Source organism: Mastomys coucha, unplaced genomic scaffold (assembly GCF_008632895.1).
Source record: "Mastomys coucha isolate ucsf_1 unplaced genomic scaffold, UCSF_Mcou_1 pScaffold23, whole genome shotgun sequence".
NCBI classification, from domain to species: Eukaryota; Metazoa; Chordata; class Mammalia; order Rodentia; family Muridae; genus Mastomys; species Mastomys coucha.
Genome location: NW_022196906.1, coordinates 117596807 through 117615912, shown reverse-complemented (window position 1 = coordinate 117615912; position 19106 = coordinate 117596807). Strand labels below are relative to the sequence as shown.

The 19106-nt window shown below is 45.2% G+C and overlaps 1 protein-coding gene across 2 annotated transcripts in view; it reads right to left on the bottom strand.

Moving 5' to 3' along the window:
- Window positions 1-466: 466 nt before the first annotated feature.
- Window positions 467-19106, bottom strand: part of Lars2 (leucyl-tRNA synthetase 2, mitochondrial) — a 96678-nt gene continuing 78038 nt past the window's right edge. The window contains exons 9-15 of one of the 2 annotated variants that reach the window (XM_031345759.1): window positions 11826-11926; window positions 11267-11449; window positions 9795-9964; window positions 8256-8333; window positions 7300-7411; window positions 3690-3817; window positions 467-1757 (exon numbers count right to left, since the gene is read on the bottom strand). In XM_031345759.1, coding sequence (XP_031201619.1) covers window positions 1578-1757; window positions 3690-3817; window positions 7300-7411; window positions 8256-8333; window positions 9795-9964; window positions 11267-11449; window positions 11826-11926 — 952 coding nt within the window. In that variant the 3' untranslated portion in view covers window positions 467-1577. The remainder of the gene's footprint in view (window positions 1758-3689; window positions 3818-7299; window positions 7412-8255; window positions 8334-9794; window positions 9965-11266; window positions 11450-11825; window positions 11927-19106) is intronic. The other variant, XM_031345758.1, reaches the window with a different exon arrangement.

Here is a 19106-nt window from a genome sequence, read left to right as displayed (position 1 = left end):
TTGTGGGCCTAAGTGAGCATTGTCTGAATGGAGTGTGAGCTGAAGGGGATGGACCCCAGGTATTCTAGGGAGGTAGCACAGAACCAGGGCCTGTGATGGTAAAAGACATTGGAGACACAAGCTAGATACAGGTGAAGACAAAAAAACCAAAAAACAAAAAACCGAAAACAACCTAGAAAATGAGAAGGAACCAGAAGATTAGAACAGATTGCTAGAGTTAGTTTGAGGTCAAGCAGAGCGATTCAGGAGAGGCAAAGAGAGAAGCCAGATTGAATCAGTCAGTTTGGGGAGGAGTTTGAGCCACAACAGCTGGGTTGAATCAGCCAGCCATCCCTCAGGAAGAACAAGAAAGAGTCTCAGAGGCTGAAAACATTCTAGGCCTAAATTAGATTGTACAGAGCTAGAAGCTTCCAGACTAGGCCTAGGTTAGCAGACTGAGGTAGTGAGCCTCTGAGAGGACAATCACTTCAGGAGAATAAAAGTTACATTTACAGTGATATGTTTATGACATCTAAAGGCATCTGAAGGCAGGAGATGACATGACAACCACTTCTGGGTGACTGCAGATTACAGATACAGAGCTTCAGCATCCTGAGATGGCTAGCTTCTTCTTAGTTCTTCCACAACTTAGTATTAAGCCCTTGCTCAGGCTATGTCTGTAATAGCATTTTACCGATGACCCACATAAAGTCAGCTTTGCCTAACTTACTGGTAGTCTGGGTCCACATCTGCTATGATCTAGCTGTCTCCCACACAGGAGGTGACATCCAGGAAGCAACAGTTCTGTTCTTCTTTGATGAACTTGCTTTTGCTAATGACACTCTAGGAGCTAAATCAATGATAGTAGTGTTACTATCTAGGGGCTCATGTGAGCCATCTGGGGTTCAAACCCCTCACTGGGCTATGATGGGGCTTTGGTGAGGATCAGCAACTCAGAACAAGATTCCACTCACCACAGAGCACAGTCTGCATGTTCAGGGTCAGAAGTGGAGCCCTATCCTAGTGCATACAATAAACTCAGAACAGGCTATCCAGCTGGAGTGGAAGAGACGTGTGTGACACAGTTGAAAGGTGCTGGAGACATATGCACAATAATTCGTAGAAATGCTGGTGTTCATGTTTAGTTACACAGTTGAACAGTTTTATCTGTCCTGTAACCCAAAAGCCCAGCTAGCGCCATCTGTACACCTGACTATTGTGCAGGTCCTGAGCCTAAGTGGCTCTTTAGTACATGACTCCTGAGAAGTACAAGAGACAGTACCATTGGTAGGTGTAAAAGCTCCTAGTCAGCCTTGCCTGTGTCTTTTCTAATTCTTGCTCCAACCTGGGCAGCATCTCTGGTGGCTTCATACCCTGAGTGGAAGTGGAGGGGTATGGGACAACTGAATGAATCTTCTCCTCTCGTTCCTCTTTGCCCACATACATTCTTATCTAGGTCCAGACTTTAGCACACAAGACTCCTGCTGACTCCAGCTGGTCCTGGCACAAAGGCCAATGTCCCTGACATTGGTCTTTTTGCCTAAGTTAACATTCCTTCCCTTGATCTGGGCAGAGGAGGAGGAACCTGGAAGCCCTGGTCACTCCTGCACCAAGAAATTGATGAGGGCAGTCCTGGGGGAGAGGAAGGCCTTCTTGATGCTTCTCCCCTGCAGCAGCTTCATGCCTAGCTCACTCTGGAGAACAAATTCATGGACTTTGTCCTGGTCCTGGGCAACATGCTGGGGCACAGGGATCTTGCCACAGGCCTTGTTGTTGATCTGAGGAGAAAAAGAACAGAAAAAGTGAGGGGAGTCCACAGGGAGGCAGGCTGTGAAGGTGCTCAGACTCAAGCTAGGCACTCTTTCTGAGCATGGGCTTCCTGTGGTCCAGGTTGGCACAGGTACAACAGGTCCAGGCTTGCTGGCCAGCCTTCTGTAGACTTACTATTTCTCAGCCTCCAGGGTGGAATGCAATGCTGGCACCTTCCACACCATGTGTTCATTTTGTTTATTCTTTTCCTTCTTTTGTGTCCTTCTGTCTGTCTGGACTTTAAGCTCCATGAAGATAGGAACCCTGTTGTCCCACTGGAATTTTGTTTTTGTTGAGACAAAGTCTTATCATATGGCTCTGGCTAGCATCAGATTTACAGTGGCCCGCCTACTTCAGGTTCTTAAATGCTGAGATTACAGAGTAATACACTGTGCCCAGCTTTTGTTTGATTTGTATCCCTAGAACCTAGCACTATGCCTGGCCTAGAGTCAGGACTGGACATGGGTAAGGTAAGTCACTTCTCTGAGCTTGTTTCCTTAACTAAGAATGGTGTAGCCTCCTATAGAATAAGACAAGGAAAATCACACCAGGATGAAGATGACCTATTTCCAGTCCACCTGCCACCCAGAGGATCAGATGAAAAACCCTATTCTAGCCTCTCCATCTTTTGCCACATAAGCCATTGACAGGCCATCACACTTTGTCCCATATTAAACAAATGGAAACTGCATAGAGGGAACACAGAAGGATCTAGTTTTTACATAAAAAGTTTTTACATAAAAAGGGGAAAGCAAAAAAAGCCCAATTCTTGCTGGGCCTGGTATCACAGGTCTGTAATTCCAGATAGCTTGGAGTCTGAGGCAAGAGGATAGTTCAGGGCTAGTGTAGGTTACAGATCAAGCTCAAGGTCAGTTTGGGCAATTTACTGAGACTGGATCTTAAAGTAAAAAGAAGAGGCCTGGGAGTGCAGCTCAGCAGGACACCACTTGCCTAGAATGCAGTGGGCTCTAGGTTCAACTCCAGAACTTAAAACAAAATAAAACAAAAATTTGAACTTTGGGCTGGGCATGATGGTGCATGTCTTTAATCTCAGCACTCAGGAGGCAGAGGCAGGAGGATTTCCATGAGTTTGAGGCCAGCCAGGTCTACAGAGCAAGTTTCCAGGACATCCAGGGCACAGAAAGACTTTGTCTTAAAAAAAAAAAAAAAAAAACCCAAAACCAAAACAACAGCAGCAACAACAACAAAAAACCCAAACCCAAACCCAAACCCAAACCCAAACCCAAACCAACAAACAAAACACTTGAATTTCTCCTCCTACATTATTACTCTTCTATATCGAAAATGGTACAGTTTACCAAAAAATGTAGCTTTAATGAGATATGTTTAACATTCTTTTTACTTCATGTGAGTGGGCAGTCTGCCTGCATGTATATTTGTGCACCACATGCATGCCTGGTACCAGTGGAGGCTAGAAGAGGGCATCGATGCCTATGGAACTGTAATAGTTACAGATGGTTGTGAGTCACCGTGTGGGTGCTGGGAAACAAACTCATACCCTCTGGAAGAACACCCAGTGCTCTTAACCATCAAGCCATTTCTCCAGCACAGCAGAGGGATTCTTCACTGTTATCTTCTCTATGTCTCCCACTGTGTCCCCCTAACCCTACCCAGGTGCTCCTAAATGTAGCTGGAAGACCTTTGAGCCATTAAGGCAGATAGACTGAGCTGGTGTTTCCCCTTTCTAGCCCTTCCAGGCCCTGAGTGTTGAAGCTTGCTTGCATGCTTCTGGGATATACTGAAAGCACAAAGAAGGGAACACAGACCTCTGTGTTGTGGGCTTGGTCAGGAGGAAAGGCTGGCTGGGATTGGGTTGATGGGTCATTGGTAGGAGAGTGATAGTCTGTAGATCACAGTCAGGCCTTATGGGTGGCACTCACCAGAACAGCCATCTGCACCATATCAGGCTTCTGAAGGAACTGTGAGTCCACTGTGGGCCAGGCCTGAAGCATCACAGCAGCATCCCAGGCATAATGGTCACAGAGCTTGCTTGGTACCAGCGCCAGGCCTGTAACACCAAGACACAGAAGTTCAAGCCACTCTGAACACACAGGGGCCATGCGTGAACAGGGTACAAGGTTCTGCCCTCGGCTTAGAGCCTTTTGAGAAGCGAGGGATACATACCATGGATGACTTTTTCCATGATGTGGTGGACTGACCACCCTGAGTCGTACTCTTGCTTTCTGTTTTGTGGGCTTCTGCATTGGGTTCTTGTGCCAATATCAGAGATTTCTTGTAAATTTTAAAACTTTTTCCTATTTGACACTCTTATGACTGTATGGCTGAGGATGAGGTGGTGTGCTGGTGCACAGGGAGGGGCTGACTCTTCCCACAGTCTATGATCCCAGGGTTCAGTCAGCCTTTCTTTGAACAGCGTGCAGGGATGTGAGGATGGATGGACATGGGAGTCTGAAATGAGTGGAAAAGCAAGGCTGCCATGTCTTGGGGCTACGCCCTTGCTGCAAAAAGGATGCCTTTCTGAGAACAGACCCCAAGTACAGGCTGTCCTCGCAAGTGTCTCCTGCCATGAGTATCTGTGGTCTGAAAATCTTGTCCCCAGCCCTTCTCACATAGAGTGCACTAGACAGCAGGAGCCTTTCTCACACAGATAGAAGGATGCCCTCCACCCTCCTGGGAACTGAGCATTCTCACCCTACTACATATTCTTGCCTCACTGGATCCCGCTCATGAATGGACCCTTGGCTCAGGGCAGGGCAGGACACAAGAAGGGTGTATGGTATTAACCCTTTCTAGTCTTCTTCCCTGGATGGCTGGGGCTTCTCTTCCCTTTTAGAACTAGGAATGGAACCCAGTGCCTCAAGCATGCCAAATATATCCTCTAGGATGTACCTCAAGATCCTGCTTTTCATCTAGAGACAATGTTTTATAGGTTTTTCATAAGAAATGTATTGCTTCTATATATACTACTTATGCATACATTACAGTTGTATTGGTGATAAATTTGGGGCTTTGCAAGTACTCTATACTCACAGCTCTTTTGTAGTTTGAAAAGATATTTAAGTACAGAGTTTTCCCATACTGTGAAGTCAGTTCAACAATTTTCTTCTGGTTTCTTTGAAAGGTTTCATTTTCCCCCTATTAAACTTTCAAATTTATTAGTAATTTTTTGTTTATAATATAAAAAATTATCTTCAAAAACATAAAGTAAACTTGATAAACCTAGTTGTTGAATAAAGCTGATTTATGGGTTTTCCTTCAAATATTATTATACAGGGATTGGTTTGGGACCACTGACTTCAGATACTCAAAGTACATGTATGCAAGTAGGTAGAAACCTTGGCCAGAATGTGATATATTCTGCTTTTTTTTACTTAGAAGAAAAAAAATCCAGAGATACAGATCAGTGAGAAATGTCTGTTAACATGAACACTATCCTGGGTCTGACACAAGGATTGCAAACACCCATGAAAACATGCAAGTGTGCATGCATGTACATATACACAGAGGATCAGCTTTATTGAACCATGAGTTAGTAATTGCTCGTTTATGTCCACTACAAGCTCCCCTTTCTTCTCATAGACTGAAGAAAATACGCCTTAGGTAAGCCTGAGTTGTGGACAGGCCACTGGGTGGTGCTGATGCATTTTATTCTACTGGCCGTTGCCTTGACTCTTGTGCTGGCACTATATGCATTCATTGTAGCTTTTTAAGTTTTCCTATCTGATACCTAGGTGATCTGGTAGTGCCAGTTACTAGGAGGAAAGTGAAGGCTCCTTAGGGCCCAAGGAGTACCAGCCTGGACCCCTCCTGGTGGCAAGCTGGTCCTAGCCTCTTCCTGGTGCCCAGCTGGTCCTAGACTGAGCCGTTGTACTTGACAATGAACTTAAAGGCCTTTTGGCAAGTGCAGAAAAGATTCTGCCTTCTTCCTTCTCTAAAGTGAAATAGAGGTCACAGAAAACAGATGACCATGTCTTTATTTGCTGAGCTGGTAGTGGCTTGTCCTGTGACCCAGATGTACTGGGAAGCTTTCCAAAGCCTCCGTATGGAAGTCATACAGGATGCCTAGGAGATGAAAGGATCTTGGATAAAAATGTTCTGGACAGAAGCTGTTATAAATTCCACTCAGAAAAACAAGGAAGCCCAGATTTCCTGGAGTAATCAAGATGCTTATTTATAGGAATGGTCCCCAGCCAGGCTTTCCCTGAATGGTGGGTGCAGGTTGGCTATAAGGGTAGAACTTAGTACCCTGCATATGTGCAGGGTTTTGCCACTTTGCTCCTCTAAGTGAAAATAACCAACATGTATATGGCAATGACAAAAGACACAGCCAAGGTGAAAGGTCAACAAAATGGGATTAGTCTGAATGCAGGAGATGAGAGACAGAGGTCTGGCCTGCGGGGTCATCATGCAGAGCCAGCTGCCCCCCTTTCATCCCCACCTCTGGAGAGCTGACCTTCCTGCAGAAGACAAACAAACCTCTGCACCCTAACCCTGAGCACAGGATCCCAGGCTGCCCTGGTGGCCCACAGTGAATGCTAGGCGGTTGGGAGTGGTGGTCAGTTTCTGTGGATGGCAATCCTTTTCTGGTGGCATTTTGGGGCTGTCTCTCCCCTATCTTCCCATCCTTGTCCATGCTAGCTGATCCCACTGAGTATGCCAGGAGGCCCTGGGTCTGTGTTGACACTGCTTATAGCAACCCTGGCAATTCCAAGAAAATGAGCAGGAAGCAGGGGCACTTCAAACTGACCTTTCCCAGAGAAATGAATTTGCTCAACTGTTTTTGAAAGAACAACATCCACACTGCATGAATATATCGTCAGAAGCTGGGGTGTGGTTCAGTGGCAGAGCATATACTTAGCATGTACAAAGCTGGACTAAGTTTCTTATACCATAAACTAACAACAAACAAACATACAACAATCAAACAAACCAACCAACAAACAAAACCTATCAGAGGGACTGGTGGGATGGAGACTCTGGATAGACATTTGGAAGTAGCTTTGGATACCAAAACAAATAAAATCTGAACTGAGCTCATGAGTTCACAATGAAGACAGGTTAGGGGTGAGTCGGTAAAAGTTCTTGTCAAGCAAGCTCGATGATCTGATTTTGGATGCTCAGAACCCATGTAAAAATTGGACAGAGTAGCTTAAGCATCTGTAGTCTACGAGTGCTGCTATGGGGTGACAGAAGGTGGAGACAGGAGGAACATCTCTAGTAGTTCTTGGGCCAGCTGGCCTAGATTACACAGTAGTTAATACCCTGTCTCAAAACAAGGTAGAAAGGTGAGGCCTGACACCCAAAGGTTGTCCTCTGACCTCTACACTTAGGTACAGCATATACATGCATGCATATGCGTGTGTGCACACACACACACACAGAGAGAGAGAGAGAGAGAGAGAGAGAGAGAAAGAGAGAGAGAGAGAGAGAGAGAGCACGTAGCTGAACCCTTAAGGGATGAAGAGCACTTGAACAGACATTTGGGCTTGGACAAATGATAGTAGTAACTAGTTAGACAAGGATACTTACCTGCCCAGAGTTCTGAGGTTACATGAGGGGCTAGCGGGGCAGCCATCACCAGCAGGGAACACAGAGCATCCTCAAACTCAGAGCTGTGGAAAACAACTCTAGGAGAGGCTTGCTAAGGAAGAGGAAGGAACATTTAAGACTAAGATACAAATAAGCAGGGTAAGACAGGCAATGAATGAAGTACAATCCAGAGGCTCAAGTGGATGGGAGAACAGTCATTACCTCTTTGCTTGGTTCAAAAGACTTCTCTCACAGAACCACATACTCAGTGCTCACAACCACCCATCAAGGACAGGATTTGTACCCCATCTGATGACGAGGCTAAGCCTCAACAAGGGAGGGATAGCTGCTCTAATAACAAGGTCAAACTTGTAAGCAGCCTGCAAGATTTCCTATGTGTTGTGGCCTAGGGGGAAATGCAGACTTCTAAGGTTTTCTACTGTGGAATACCAGGTTGAGGGTCCTTTCTATCTACCAATTATTGACCAATTCTTCCCTTGTCAAGAAAAACTGGAGTAATGTGTAGCAAAAAGATGAGCAGCACTGAAGATGACAGCTCTTTTGGTTGGTGGGAGTAATTCCGAGCCATCCAGGTTAAGCAAATACAAACAGAATTGCTGCCAAGGAAACACCCTATACATTCAGGAACTCAGGAAGTAGGGGAAGAAGCCTGGCCATGGCTTTGAAAACAGTCAGTCAGACATGGAGTCTAACCTTTCAGGCCTCCACGGCCTCTTATAAGAGGCTTGAAGCTAGGAGGCAGAAGCAGGAGGATCATCATAAGTTGAAAGCCAGCCTGGGCTACACAGTAAGACCCTGTCTCAGAAAAAGCAAACTGCCCTGTCCAGACAACCTTTAAAACCTTAAAGCAGTATGATACGGATCTAACCATGGGAGGAATGTTCCCAACACTTTCACCCTCTCTCTGCAGCTACTGATGAGACCCAGCCACTTACCGAGAGGGCACTGCTGAGACCCATCAGCTGGGAAACTACAGAATTCAGGGCAAAGTCCTCTGTAAAGTGGGTGGTCACCTGTTGATAAAAATGGATTTTTTAAAAACTCACTTTCTTCAAAAATTCTTTTCCAGATAAAAGAGTGATAATAAATGAACAGAACAAAACCCAAACAACAAAGCTAACTAAAAATAACAACAAAAAATGCTTACAAATATATTTATTGCTTTGAATACTGACTACATTTTATGAGCACAAAGACTTTTAAATTCAAAGTCAATGCCGTTCCCACTCCTTCAGATTGCCTCCTTTCCACACCATCCATGGTGGTTGCTTCCCAGCAGAGATGCTTAAGAAGACAGTGCTAGCTGCTGGAGTAGGAGCTGAGAAGCAGCCTAAAGACTGGAAAGGCAGGTGATGTAAATCAGGGAAGGAGAGGCAGGTGATGTAGATCAGGGAAGGAGAGGCAGGTGATGTAGATCAGGGAAGGAGAGGCAGGTGATGTAGATCAGGGGAGGCTCTCCATGGCCTGAGTGAGGCCTAGGATTCACTCCCCACCATTGGAGCTTTAAGATGCCAAGAGTTCACAGCTGTTGAAACAGCATCAATTATCTGACCCATGTTTCAGAGAGATAAGGCATGGTATGAGAGCAACCACTTGGCAGCACTCAGATCCCCAGATTCACCTTGGTGACATGGAAATAAAGCTGAAGAAATGCCATTAGGTGAGCATGCTAGAGCCAGAGCCACTCATTCAGATCACAAAAACAAAAACAAACAAACAAACAACAAAACCCCCTGCTGTGCCATCAATGCCACCTGAGTTACAGTCCAGGTAAAGAAGGGGCCTAGGAGGCCTTCACAGACTTGAATCAGCACAACTTTCCCCCAGGCCCTGGCACTAAACAAGTGTTCTACCCCCAACCTACACCCAGCCCTGAATTAGCAAGTGAAAAATGAATCGGCCTAAGAAGAATTTGGTTATCAGAAACCCATTAATAATAATCTCATATTTGTAGAAATTAACCTAAAAGAAGTCCTATGGGCACTCTGTATCAAAGTAACCAAGTGGAAAAGCTCCTGACAAGCGCAGGAGATCTCAGGTCCCTATCTGTGCGCAGTCCCTCATTAGCTGTAGCACTTTAAGCAAGACACCTGACCTGTCTGGGTCTCCACCTCATCTATAAATGAGAAGGTATTTCATGGCAGTATGATACTTTCAACTGTGCATCCCTGTTAATACAATGTGCTCATCAGAGATACTAGATTGGATCAACCTGCAGGTCAAGTCCAGAGATGCAGGGAATAGGTGGCTTCTTGAGGCCTGGGTGGAAGTGACAGGTAGGAGGAACAGCCATTATTTAAGAACATCTCTTTCCATCAGAAAGTCTTCATAAACAACCAGAGTGTTGAGGGCAATTAAGGCAACAGGGCTACCTCACAAAGACGACTCATGTGGCCCTCAAGCATGAAGGCTTCATGGACCCCTGAGCAAAGGCTCTCTCAGAGAGACACACTGCCCAGTTCATGGACTCTAACCTGAGTTATGACTGCATTTTTGTACTCCCAGAGGCTTCGGGCCTTGGCTTTCTCCTTGTCGTCCAGCAGCTGAGGCTGGGGGACTGTCCCAGAAGTCCTTGCCTCGATAAATCTTGTTGTCAGGGACCACAACCGCTGTTGCCATCTTAGCACTCCAGGGAGTGCATCGGCTGCATTTTGTGGCAATCAAGAAGACAAAGAAAGGAAGCTGGTAAGAAGGGAACCAGAAAAGCCCCACGGTCCTGCCAGAGTCAGCCACTATTCCTTTCCAGATCCCTGATGTCCTGAGCAATGGCAGCAGGGCTGCTAAGCAGTTGCTGCCAGCCCTGGGATGGGCATCAGCACACTACCTTCTGAGTCAGCAAACTTGCTGTGACAGATATGCTTGAGGCCAACAGGGATCTTAAGATAGTTGCCATGACTAATGAAGCTGGGATCTCAAGAGGACAGGTGACAGCAGCAGTGGCTGCACAACATGCTGGGGAATAGCCCTGTAGCACAATATGAGGTCAGTTAACAACTCCTCACCTTGCCAGGTGTGTGTATGTGTTATGTATTCCAAACATGTTCCCCAAGTCTAACCACTGTTCTGACCTGGGGAAGCAGAACAGGCCACCTGGTGGTTCTGGGTCACACAGTTTACCAAAAAGTATGGGTGTAGATAGATGCCTGAACCCTGTGGCTACTGGGTTGGGTGGGGTCACAGCAGGGACAGCTGGAGGCTTGTGAAAAGCAGATGTGGAGACTTGCCCATGTAGAAAAGAGAAAGCTGAGCTAGTGCCTATCCTGTTCTGCATGTCCTGCCTCTGTTACTTAAAGGTAGTTTGTTAGGGCTTTCATCTGCCATGACTGTCCAGATCCACCGCAAAAGACATAGCGAGAAACCAGCCAATCTTCAGATAAAACAGACTCCTCCCATAGTCATTGGCTTTCACTTCCCAAATCCACACCCAGGAAGATCATAAGGGCAAAATTAAAGCTTTGGAGAAACAAATCTCATGAGGGAAGTCAAGTAGCAGGGAGTGGCTGATAGGCTGCATGTGGTCCCAGGCATCATCTTGGTGAGGGAGGAGGACCCTGTTCTAGAAAAACTTTTCAAGGAATGTTAAAGAAGACTGGCCTCTGTAGTTCAGCAGGCCTAAGTAAGCACAGAGTTGGTCTTTAAGGAAACAGTTGCCCAGAGACCTCACATCATACTCAGCACAGAACTTGCAATGGTGTGGATTTCCGGGCCCTACCACCAGCAAGTGTAGGGAGTGGACTGGGAATGTGCATAGGCAGTGGGAACCCCCTCACCCCCACCACAGGGACCCAAGGCCCCTGAACAATGGAGAGCTAGTGCCTTGGAGAGGGCCAGAAGCCTGGACAAGATGGCTTCTAGAATTCTCCATTACTGTTTCTAGCAAGAAACACTTTCTTCCCCAGTTCCTTCAGAGCCCAGGGCAGCCGGTAAAGGAAGCAGGCAGACTCACTCTTTACATCCCACAAGATGTCCTTCTCAGGAGGGGCTGCAAAGAGGATGTAGAGCCGGATTGTGTCAATTCCATACTGGGCCACAATCTCCTCGGGATCTATCCCATTGTGTTTGGACTTGCTCATCTTCTCCCATGTCACCTCTAACTTCTCTTTTGTTTTTGCACAAACTGGAGCAGGACCTAGATGCCAAGAGAATATTCAGGAACAAGACATGACTCTGATTGGGTCCAGACAGGGAAGTGGGCAGGGTAGTAATTCCATATCTTGAACTTTGCTTCAAGGCCTGTGGGCAAAGATACTGGAAGACTCCATGCTCCGAGTCTGAGGCTCTCTCTAGCAATGGGCTGTCAAATAAAGCTGGACCCGGGGGAGATGTCCAAGCGAACACTATGTTACACAGGATGGGGCTGGGTCTGATCAGCCCGCAGAGGCCTGGCTAGGATCTATCTTAGACTTTACACCCAGCTGGGGTCCAACAGCAGACAGTGGCTTCTTAAGAGCTTCTGGACCTGGCCTTGGTTTTTACCTGCCCCAGCCAGATTGGGCCCTTCTTACCTGTGAAATCTATATCCTCCCTCTTCAGACACTGTCCAGATGGAAGGCGGAATGTCTGTCCCTTAATGAGGCCTTGGGCCAGTAGTTTATGGAAAGGTTCCCTGAGGAAAGATCACAGGAGAAAAAGGGATGTGGGGGGAGCAGCCAGGTCTCAAGGTATCTAGGAATCATCACTACAGACCACACCTTAGATTAGGCTCCTAGGATATGGTGGTAACATTAAGTCCGGGCAGCAGCCAGGTTTAAGTACAGGTCCAGTTTGCACTGAGCTGAAGTGAAAAGAGCACAGGCCTCAGATCTGGAAGGCCTGGATCTCACCTACTTCTACCTGAGCCACAAAAGCCACTTGCTTGCTCTGGGAGTCCAGTTTGCCAACCTACAACCTGAGAGGAAGAAAAACTTGCCAAAGTGTGGATGGGAAGATGGGATCAAGTGACTGCATGAAAACAGAGCCGGTGTCAGCTGTGTAGCTGCCACAGCACAGAGGGGCTTCGAAGGAGAGCTGAAGGTTGTCTCTGTGAAGGGTGCTTACTCTTTTCCTTAACACAGTACCCGCTTAGACTGTCTTAAAGCTTAAAACTGATGAGTTGGGTAGGATGGGTCATTTCTGTTAAAATCTAAGTATTAGCGGCCTGTCCTTCCTGGCCTACTACACTCTAAGGAGGCAGCTACCAACAGCTGGTGTTTGTGTTGCTTATCTACCACCTGTGTGGTGGTTTGATTATGTTTGCCCCCCCCCCCCCCCCCCACTCATGTGTTTAAATGCTTGGCTCATAGGGATTGGCACTATTAGGAGGTGTGGCCTTGTTGGATGTAGGTGTGGTTTTGCTGGAGGAAGGATAACACTGTGGGAGTGGGGTTTTGAGGTTTTACATTTGCTCAAGCTTGACCCAGTGTGAAATTCCAGTCCCCCTTTGCTGCCTTCATATCAAGAGGTAGAACTCTTCAGCCCCTCCAGCAGCATGGTTGCCTGCACACTGCTATACTCCCTGTCATGCTGATAATGGACTGAACTTCTGAACCTATAAGTCAGCCCCAATTAAATGTTTCATGTATAAGAGTTGTCTTGGTCAGGGTGTCACTTCACAGCAATCAAACCCTAAGACACCATGACAAAACAACATGACCAAGGCAACTTATAAACAAAAGCATTTAATTTGGAGCTCATGATTGTTCAGAGGGTTATGACCATCATAGTGGGGAAAAAAGGCATGGTGGGTCCTCCAGAAGAGTACCCAGTGATCATAACTGCTGAGCCATCCATTGTTCCAGCCTGTGCCTCCACAAACCTCCCCCAACCCCTGACAGTGTCTCACTCTGCATCCCTGGCTAGACTTGAACTCTCCATATAGATCAAACTCAGAGATCTGCCTACCTCTGTCCTCTGGGTGCTGAGATTAAAGGCATGCTCCACCACAGTCACTACAGTGGTTTATTCTTTTTTTTTTTTTTCCGAGACAGGGTTTCTCTGTGTAGCTCTGGCTGTCCTGGAACTCAACTCTGTAGACAAGTCTGGCCTTGAACTCAGAAATCCTCCTGCCCCTGCCTCCCAAGTGCTGGGATTAAAGGCATGCGCCACCACTGCCCAGCACAATGGTTTATTCTTAAGAAACACTCAAATTCTTTACCCTATATTATTTTATTTTCTAAGAATCTACCTGATTCTTGATGCATTTCAGCAAGTAATTCCAGACAACACCCTATGTAAGTATTTCATGTTGCTCTGGACAACTAGAGATTTGTTCATTTATACTGCCATGGTAGATCTTTCCAACATCCCAGCTTTGGGGTGCAAGGTCACTGACATGGGGTTGGAAGGTAAGGGTGGGCAGATATTGGGGAGCTCCTACTCAGGGAATCAGAAATCCAGAAACCTAAACAGGTCCAACAAGCTATAGACCAGGTTGGTCTTGCAGGTTAATCCCATAAGATCCTTACTTCATGTTCAAGGTTATCTGATTTAGGTTGAGTAGTGGCCCAGGTAGTCCCTGCCCAACAGCTATGGGTAGGTAGTAACAAGGAGGAGGACATCCATCCTGTTCTAAGGTCTTTTAATTGGTATATATATATATTTATGTGTGTGTGTGCACACAACACATGCATAGGAGTAGATAGAAACAATGATGAGAGACTGGAGAGATGGCTCAGTGGTTAAGAGCAGCGGCTGCTTTCCAGAGGTTCTGAGTTCAATTCCCAGCACCCATGTGGCAACTCCCAACCATCTATAACGGGATCTGATGCTGTCTTCTGGTGTACAGATACACATGCAGACAAAGCTCTAAAACAAAAAAATTAAGTAAAATAAGTAAATAAATCTTTAAAAAAGAAGCAATGGTGAGAGATGGGGCACATTTACAAAGGTGGAAAAATTTACAAAGGTGGAAAAAAAAAGAAATGCTGAGTATCATGTTTGTGGGGCCCCATTCAGGGCATAAATGCATTAGTTGACGTCACAGGACTAAATGATCATGCTACTGTGTCAAGATAGAAGAGATTCCTCTATGTGTACAAAAGTGTCAAGTTGACAAGAATCAACCAGTACAGCCACTTTTTGCTGAGCAGGTGAAGGCAGAAGCTGGATGCAGATACGTATAAGATGAACAGTAAATTAAGGTAGCGCTCTACAAAGCAAGAACACGGAGGTACTGCCAATGAGCTCCATAAGGCTGATCTGTGTTCACCCAGTTGCACGTTTTTAGCACAAGTTTATCTTGTGTTTTTTCAATGTTGTTGTCCTGTCTCGGGTGTCAGCATCTCTTCTCTCACACTGGGCACTGGTTTTAATCACACTTAAGAGGAACCCAGGGAAATGGAAATGTGGCTCTGTGGTACAATGCATGCTTACCACACACAAGGCCCTAGATTTATACCCAGTACCAAAAACATGTCTAGAGCAAGTGAAATCAGCAGCATTAAGACTTAGTTCCTGGACACATGGCTACTGTACCCCAGCTACTCAGAAGGCTGAGACAGGATGATCCTGAGTTTGAGGCCAGCCTAGGCTATATATGACCTTTTCTAAAAGGGGAAAAAAAAAGTCTTAAAGATAAGGAATTGGAGTCATGTTATTTGTTATTGGTTTTTTGTTTGGGTTTGGTTTTTATATAATCAAGTGACTCACCACTGCCACCTTCTGGATATGTGTAGAATTGCAACTTGCCAGCCAGACCCTGACCCTGGGTATTTGTACCTACCTAAAACCATACTCTGGCTTTTTTAAATCTTCCTCTCTCTCTCTCTCTCTCTCTCTCTCTCTCTCTCTCTCTCTCTCTCCCTCTCCCTCTCTCTCTCTCTCTCTTTCTCTCTCTCTCTCTCTTTCTCTCTCTCTCTCTCATCTCTCTCCTTGTCTCCCTCTGTCTTTCCCCATTCCCTCTCTCCCCTTTTCTTCTTCCTTTTCTCTCTCTCCTTCCTCTCCCTTTCTCTCTTTTCCTCCCTCTCTCCTCTTCTTCCCACTTCCACTTCCTCTCCTTCCTCTTCCTCTCACTGTCTCTATTTCCCACATTCTATAACAAATGTGTCTCAATCTCTGAAATTTATTCTACTAGCTCTCTGAAGGCCATCTATACTCCACAATCCCCCAGTTACAGCCAAGCAGGCACTATATCAGAAAGATGATTTAAGTATAGAGATGATAAAACTTGGCATGGGAAAAGGGGTGGGAGTTGGAGAGATGGCTTCCTATGCTTAAAGCAAATTGTCAAATGACATTTAGCACTCACACTGAAAAGTAAACTAGTTCTGGGGTAGGTACAACTTGATGAATCTTCCTGACCCAGACACCTGTGTAAACACAGACATACAAACAGCACTCAGCATGCCTCCCACCCCCCACCTCCAGGCACTCTATCTCCACTACCACCTGACTAGTCTGACTACTACAGAATCATTTACTTTTTTATTTCAAAATTACTTCAAACAGTTTCTGAGTGAGGGCCCCAGGGTGTCCACACTGGCCCTTTTCCCATAATTGGCAGGTGTCCTGTAGAACAGCATTGTACCAGGACCAAGACTCTGATAATGAATGTGTCTCAATCTCTGAAATTTATGCTACTAGACCTCTGAAGTCCATCTATACTCCACGTTCTCCCAGTTACAGCCCAGCAGGCACTATCTCAGACAGATGATTTAAGTATAGAGATGATAAAACTTGGGAAAAGGGGTGGGAGCTAGAGAGATGGCTCAGTAACTAAAAGTACTGTGTGTGTGTGTGTGTGTGTGTGTGTGTATCTATCTATCTATCTATCTATCTATCTATCTATCTATGTTAACCCAAGATTCAATGTTAGGACTGACTCTTAAGATATACTTCCCTATCTTCCTAAGAAATAAAGTATCACTCTTTAAAAAAAAAAATAATATGTTAGAAAAATAAGTAAATGCTTTAATCAATTATGACACACTATACAGAAATAAAAAATGGGAAATATGTACGTTCTAATGGAGAAAAGCATCAACATTTCCACTAAGTCAAAAAATCAAAAGACATGGGTAGTATATGTAACATTCACAAATGAGTGGTCAGGTTAGGCACAGTTACATACCCATAACCCCAGAACTTAGGAGACAGAGGCAAAAGGATCAGTTCAAGGTCATCATGAAGACATATTCATAGGGGGAGGATAAGCAGAATATTATTTTGTTCTAGAATATGAAAAGAAACAAAAGCCCAGATAACAGATGGAAGGTGGAAAACTGGAAGGGAGATATGCACTTCCTGGGCAGCTCATAAGTATTTAAGCAGGATGACCTAGAATCATTCTGCTAACAGCATGCACACAGGAGACTGTAATTTATTGTCCTAACAGAAAAATAACTGAAAAGGCTAGACACGGTATAAAATACATTATTTAAAATGTGCCATTGCACTGGCAAAACCAAAGCAGAATAAAGAAACAACAATAAAACCCCAAACACTCATAAAGTACAGTTTATTTAGCCAGTTCTTCTCTAAGTGATCTAGGGGACTCCTGAGCAGAGAAGGGATGGCAAAGACTAGATAGGAGAGCTGGAGACCAAAACCTTCCAGTACAGCAGTAGCCATTGAAGCCACATAAGTATTAGGAAGCCGCTCACAGTTTGGTAGCACAGAAAAGCCATTAAACTTACATTCACTGACTGTGGTGAAATAAGAAGCTCTCCTGAGAATCTACAAACAAGCTGATCCTGCTACAGTTCTGGGACTGGACCTGTGCTACTTGTATGGTCACACAACCTCAGGTGGAGAATCTGAGGTGGTTGTGGGTTGGTGTTCTCTCCAGCAACAGAGGGAAGCTAACACAAACTGCCTATACAGAGGTTCCAGGAGATCCCATAAACAAGCAACCATGACATATAAGCTTGGCTGAAAATCATTATCTCCCAAAAAACAATGAGCCATGGTTAAGAGCAGCAAAAACAGTAACAAGTTAGATCACACTGAGCTGAGACACAAGGTTAGCTGTCATACATAAATAAGTTGTATTCAATAAACTTTAAGAAATAGATAGGTTTGAAATATATTATACTAAAAAGAAAGCCAGGGGTGCTAGAGAGCTGGCTCCATACTTAAGAGAGCTTACTGCTCTTTCAGAGGACCTGGGACTTGGCTACCAGCACCCACATGGCAGCTCACAACTTCCTATACCTCATTCCAGAGGATCTGAAACTGTGGTGGGCTCCTGCACAGATGTGATGCAAACATACTCATAAAGGTGAGAGCATACACACACAAACACACACACACACACACACAAGTAAACAGAGAATGGGAAAGGTTAAATGAGAGATGCCTAATAAGCTGGATGGTCTAAATACAGTTAATCAAAGTTTCAAAAGAAGAAAATTGGAGGGTGGGATGAGGAAGGGACAATTAAGAAGCCCCGTATCCAGGCCTGGAGAGAGGGCTCAACAGTTAAGAGCACTGGCTGCTCTTCCAGAGGTCCTGAGTTCAATTCCCAGCAACCATAGTGGCTCACAACCATTGGTAATAAGATCTGATGCATTCTTCTGTTGTGCATGAAGACACGATACTCATATACATAAATAAATAAACCTTAAAAAAAAAATGAAGCCCCGAATCCAAAGCAGAATAAACAACTCCACACTTACAGAAAGCACGTGAACTTAAAAATGCAAAAGATAATGAGGGTGTGTTGATAGCAAAGAGCTGTCACTCAAAGGAAAACTATGAGCGCTCAGAGCCCAGACTTCTATCTCACCATGTACCCTGGCAGACCTAGAGGTTGGCCTCAAACACACAGAGATCCACCTGTTTCTGCTTCCAGTGTGCTGGGTTTATAGACATGCACCATAATACCCAACCTGCTGAAACAAGAAAAACCAGCTGTGGCTGAGAGGAAGTGCTAGCTCAGAGCCCTGTGTTAAGGAGGAGTCTCCTATGGATGATGTTTGGGTTGAGAACAGAGCTCATTGTAGTTCAACTGTTTAGAGCACATGAAGCTCCAAGTTTAGTACTCAGTATGATAGGAAATAAACAGAGGGCGGGGAAGTGTGGCCCACATCTTTGGCCCTAGCACTCAGGAAGCAGAGGCAGACAGATCTCTGTGAGTTCAGGCCTAGCCTGGTCTACAGAACAAGTTCCAGGACAGCCAGGACAGTTACACAGAGAAACCCTAATTCAACACAAACAAAAAATAAAAAGATCCTTGAAATATGATGCTGAAATAAATTTACTTTTAGAGAAAATAACAAATACATGAACCATCAATAAAGAAAACAAAAGACATATATTTCAGACAAAAAGATTATTTGAGATGTTAAGATTAGACATGAGAAGAGGGATGAGGAACAGCAGTGGCCAATGTGGTTCCAGGGCAATACCAAAGAAACATGCCCAGTGTGTGCCCTGGAATCTGACAGAATGAGTCTAAAACTGACAAAGAAAACAAGGGTGTGATCAGAGAAAGATTTTCTGGAAGAAAAAGGACAAAGAAGAGGAGGACTTCCCTCAAAAGACACCAAGATTTGTATATTAAAATAACAAAGGCTGTAAGTAACAAACCAGCACAGCAGAGAGCAAGTGCCTACAGCAGAGATCCCACCAGCAGGCCCTAGTGGACAAGATGCATTAATTCAGGGTGAGGACACACACAACAGTGGGGAGAGGGCTGAGCTGCTCAGTGAAAAGCAATAGCCATGGAGGGGAAGGTTAATTTTGTGTGTGTATGTGGTGTTGGGAATTGGATCCAGGGTCTAGTACACATTAGTCAAGTACTCTACCACGGAACTCCATCTTCAATCCCAGTATTAAGTAAGTTCTACTATATTAGCTAAGGATTTCTG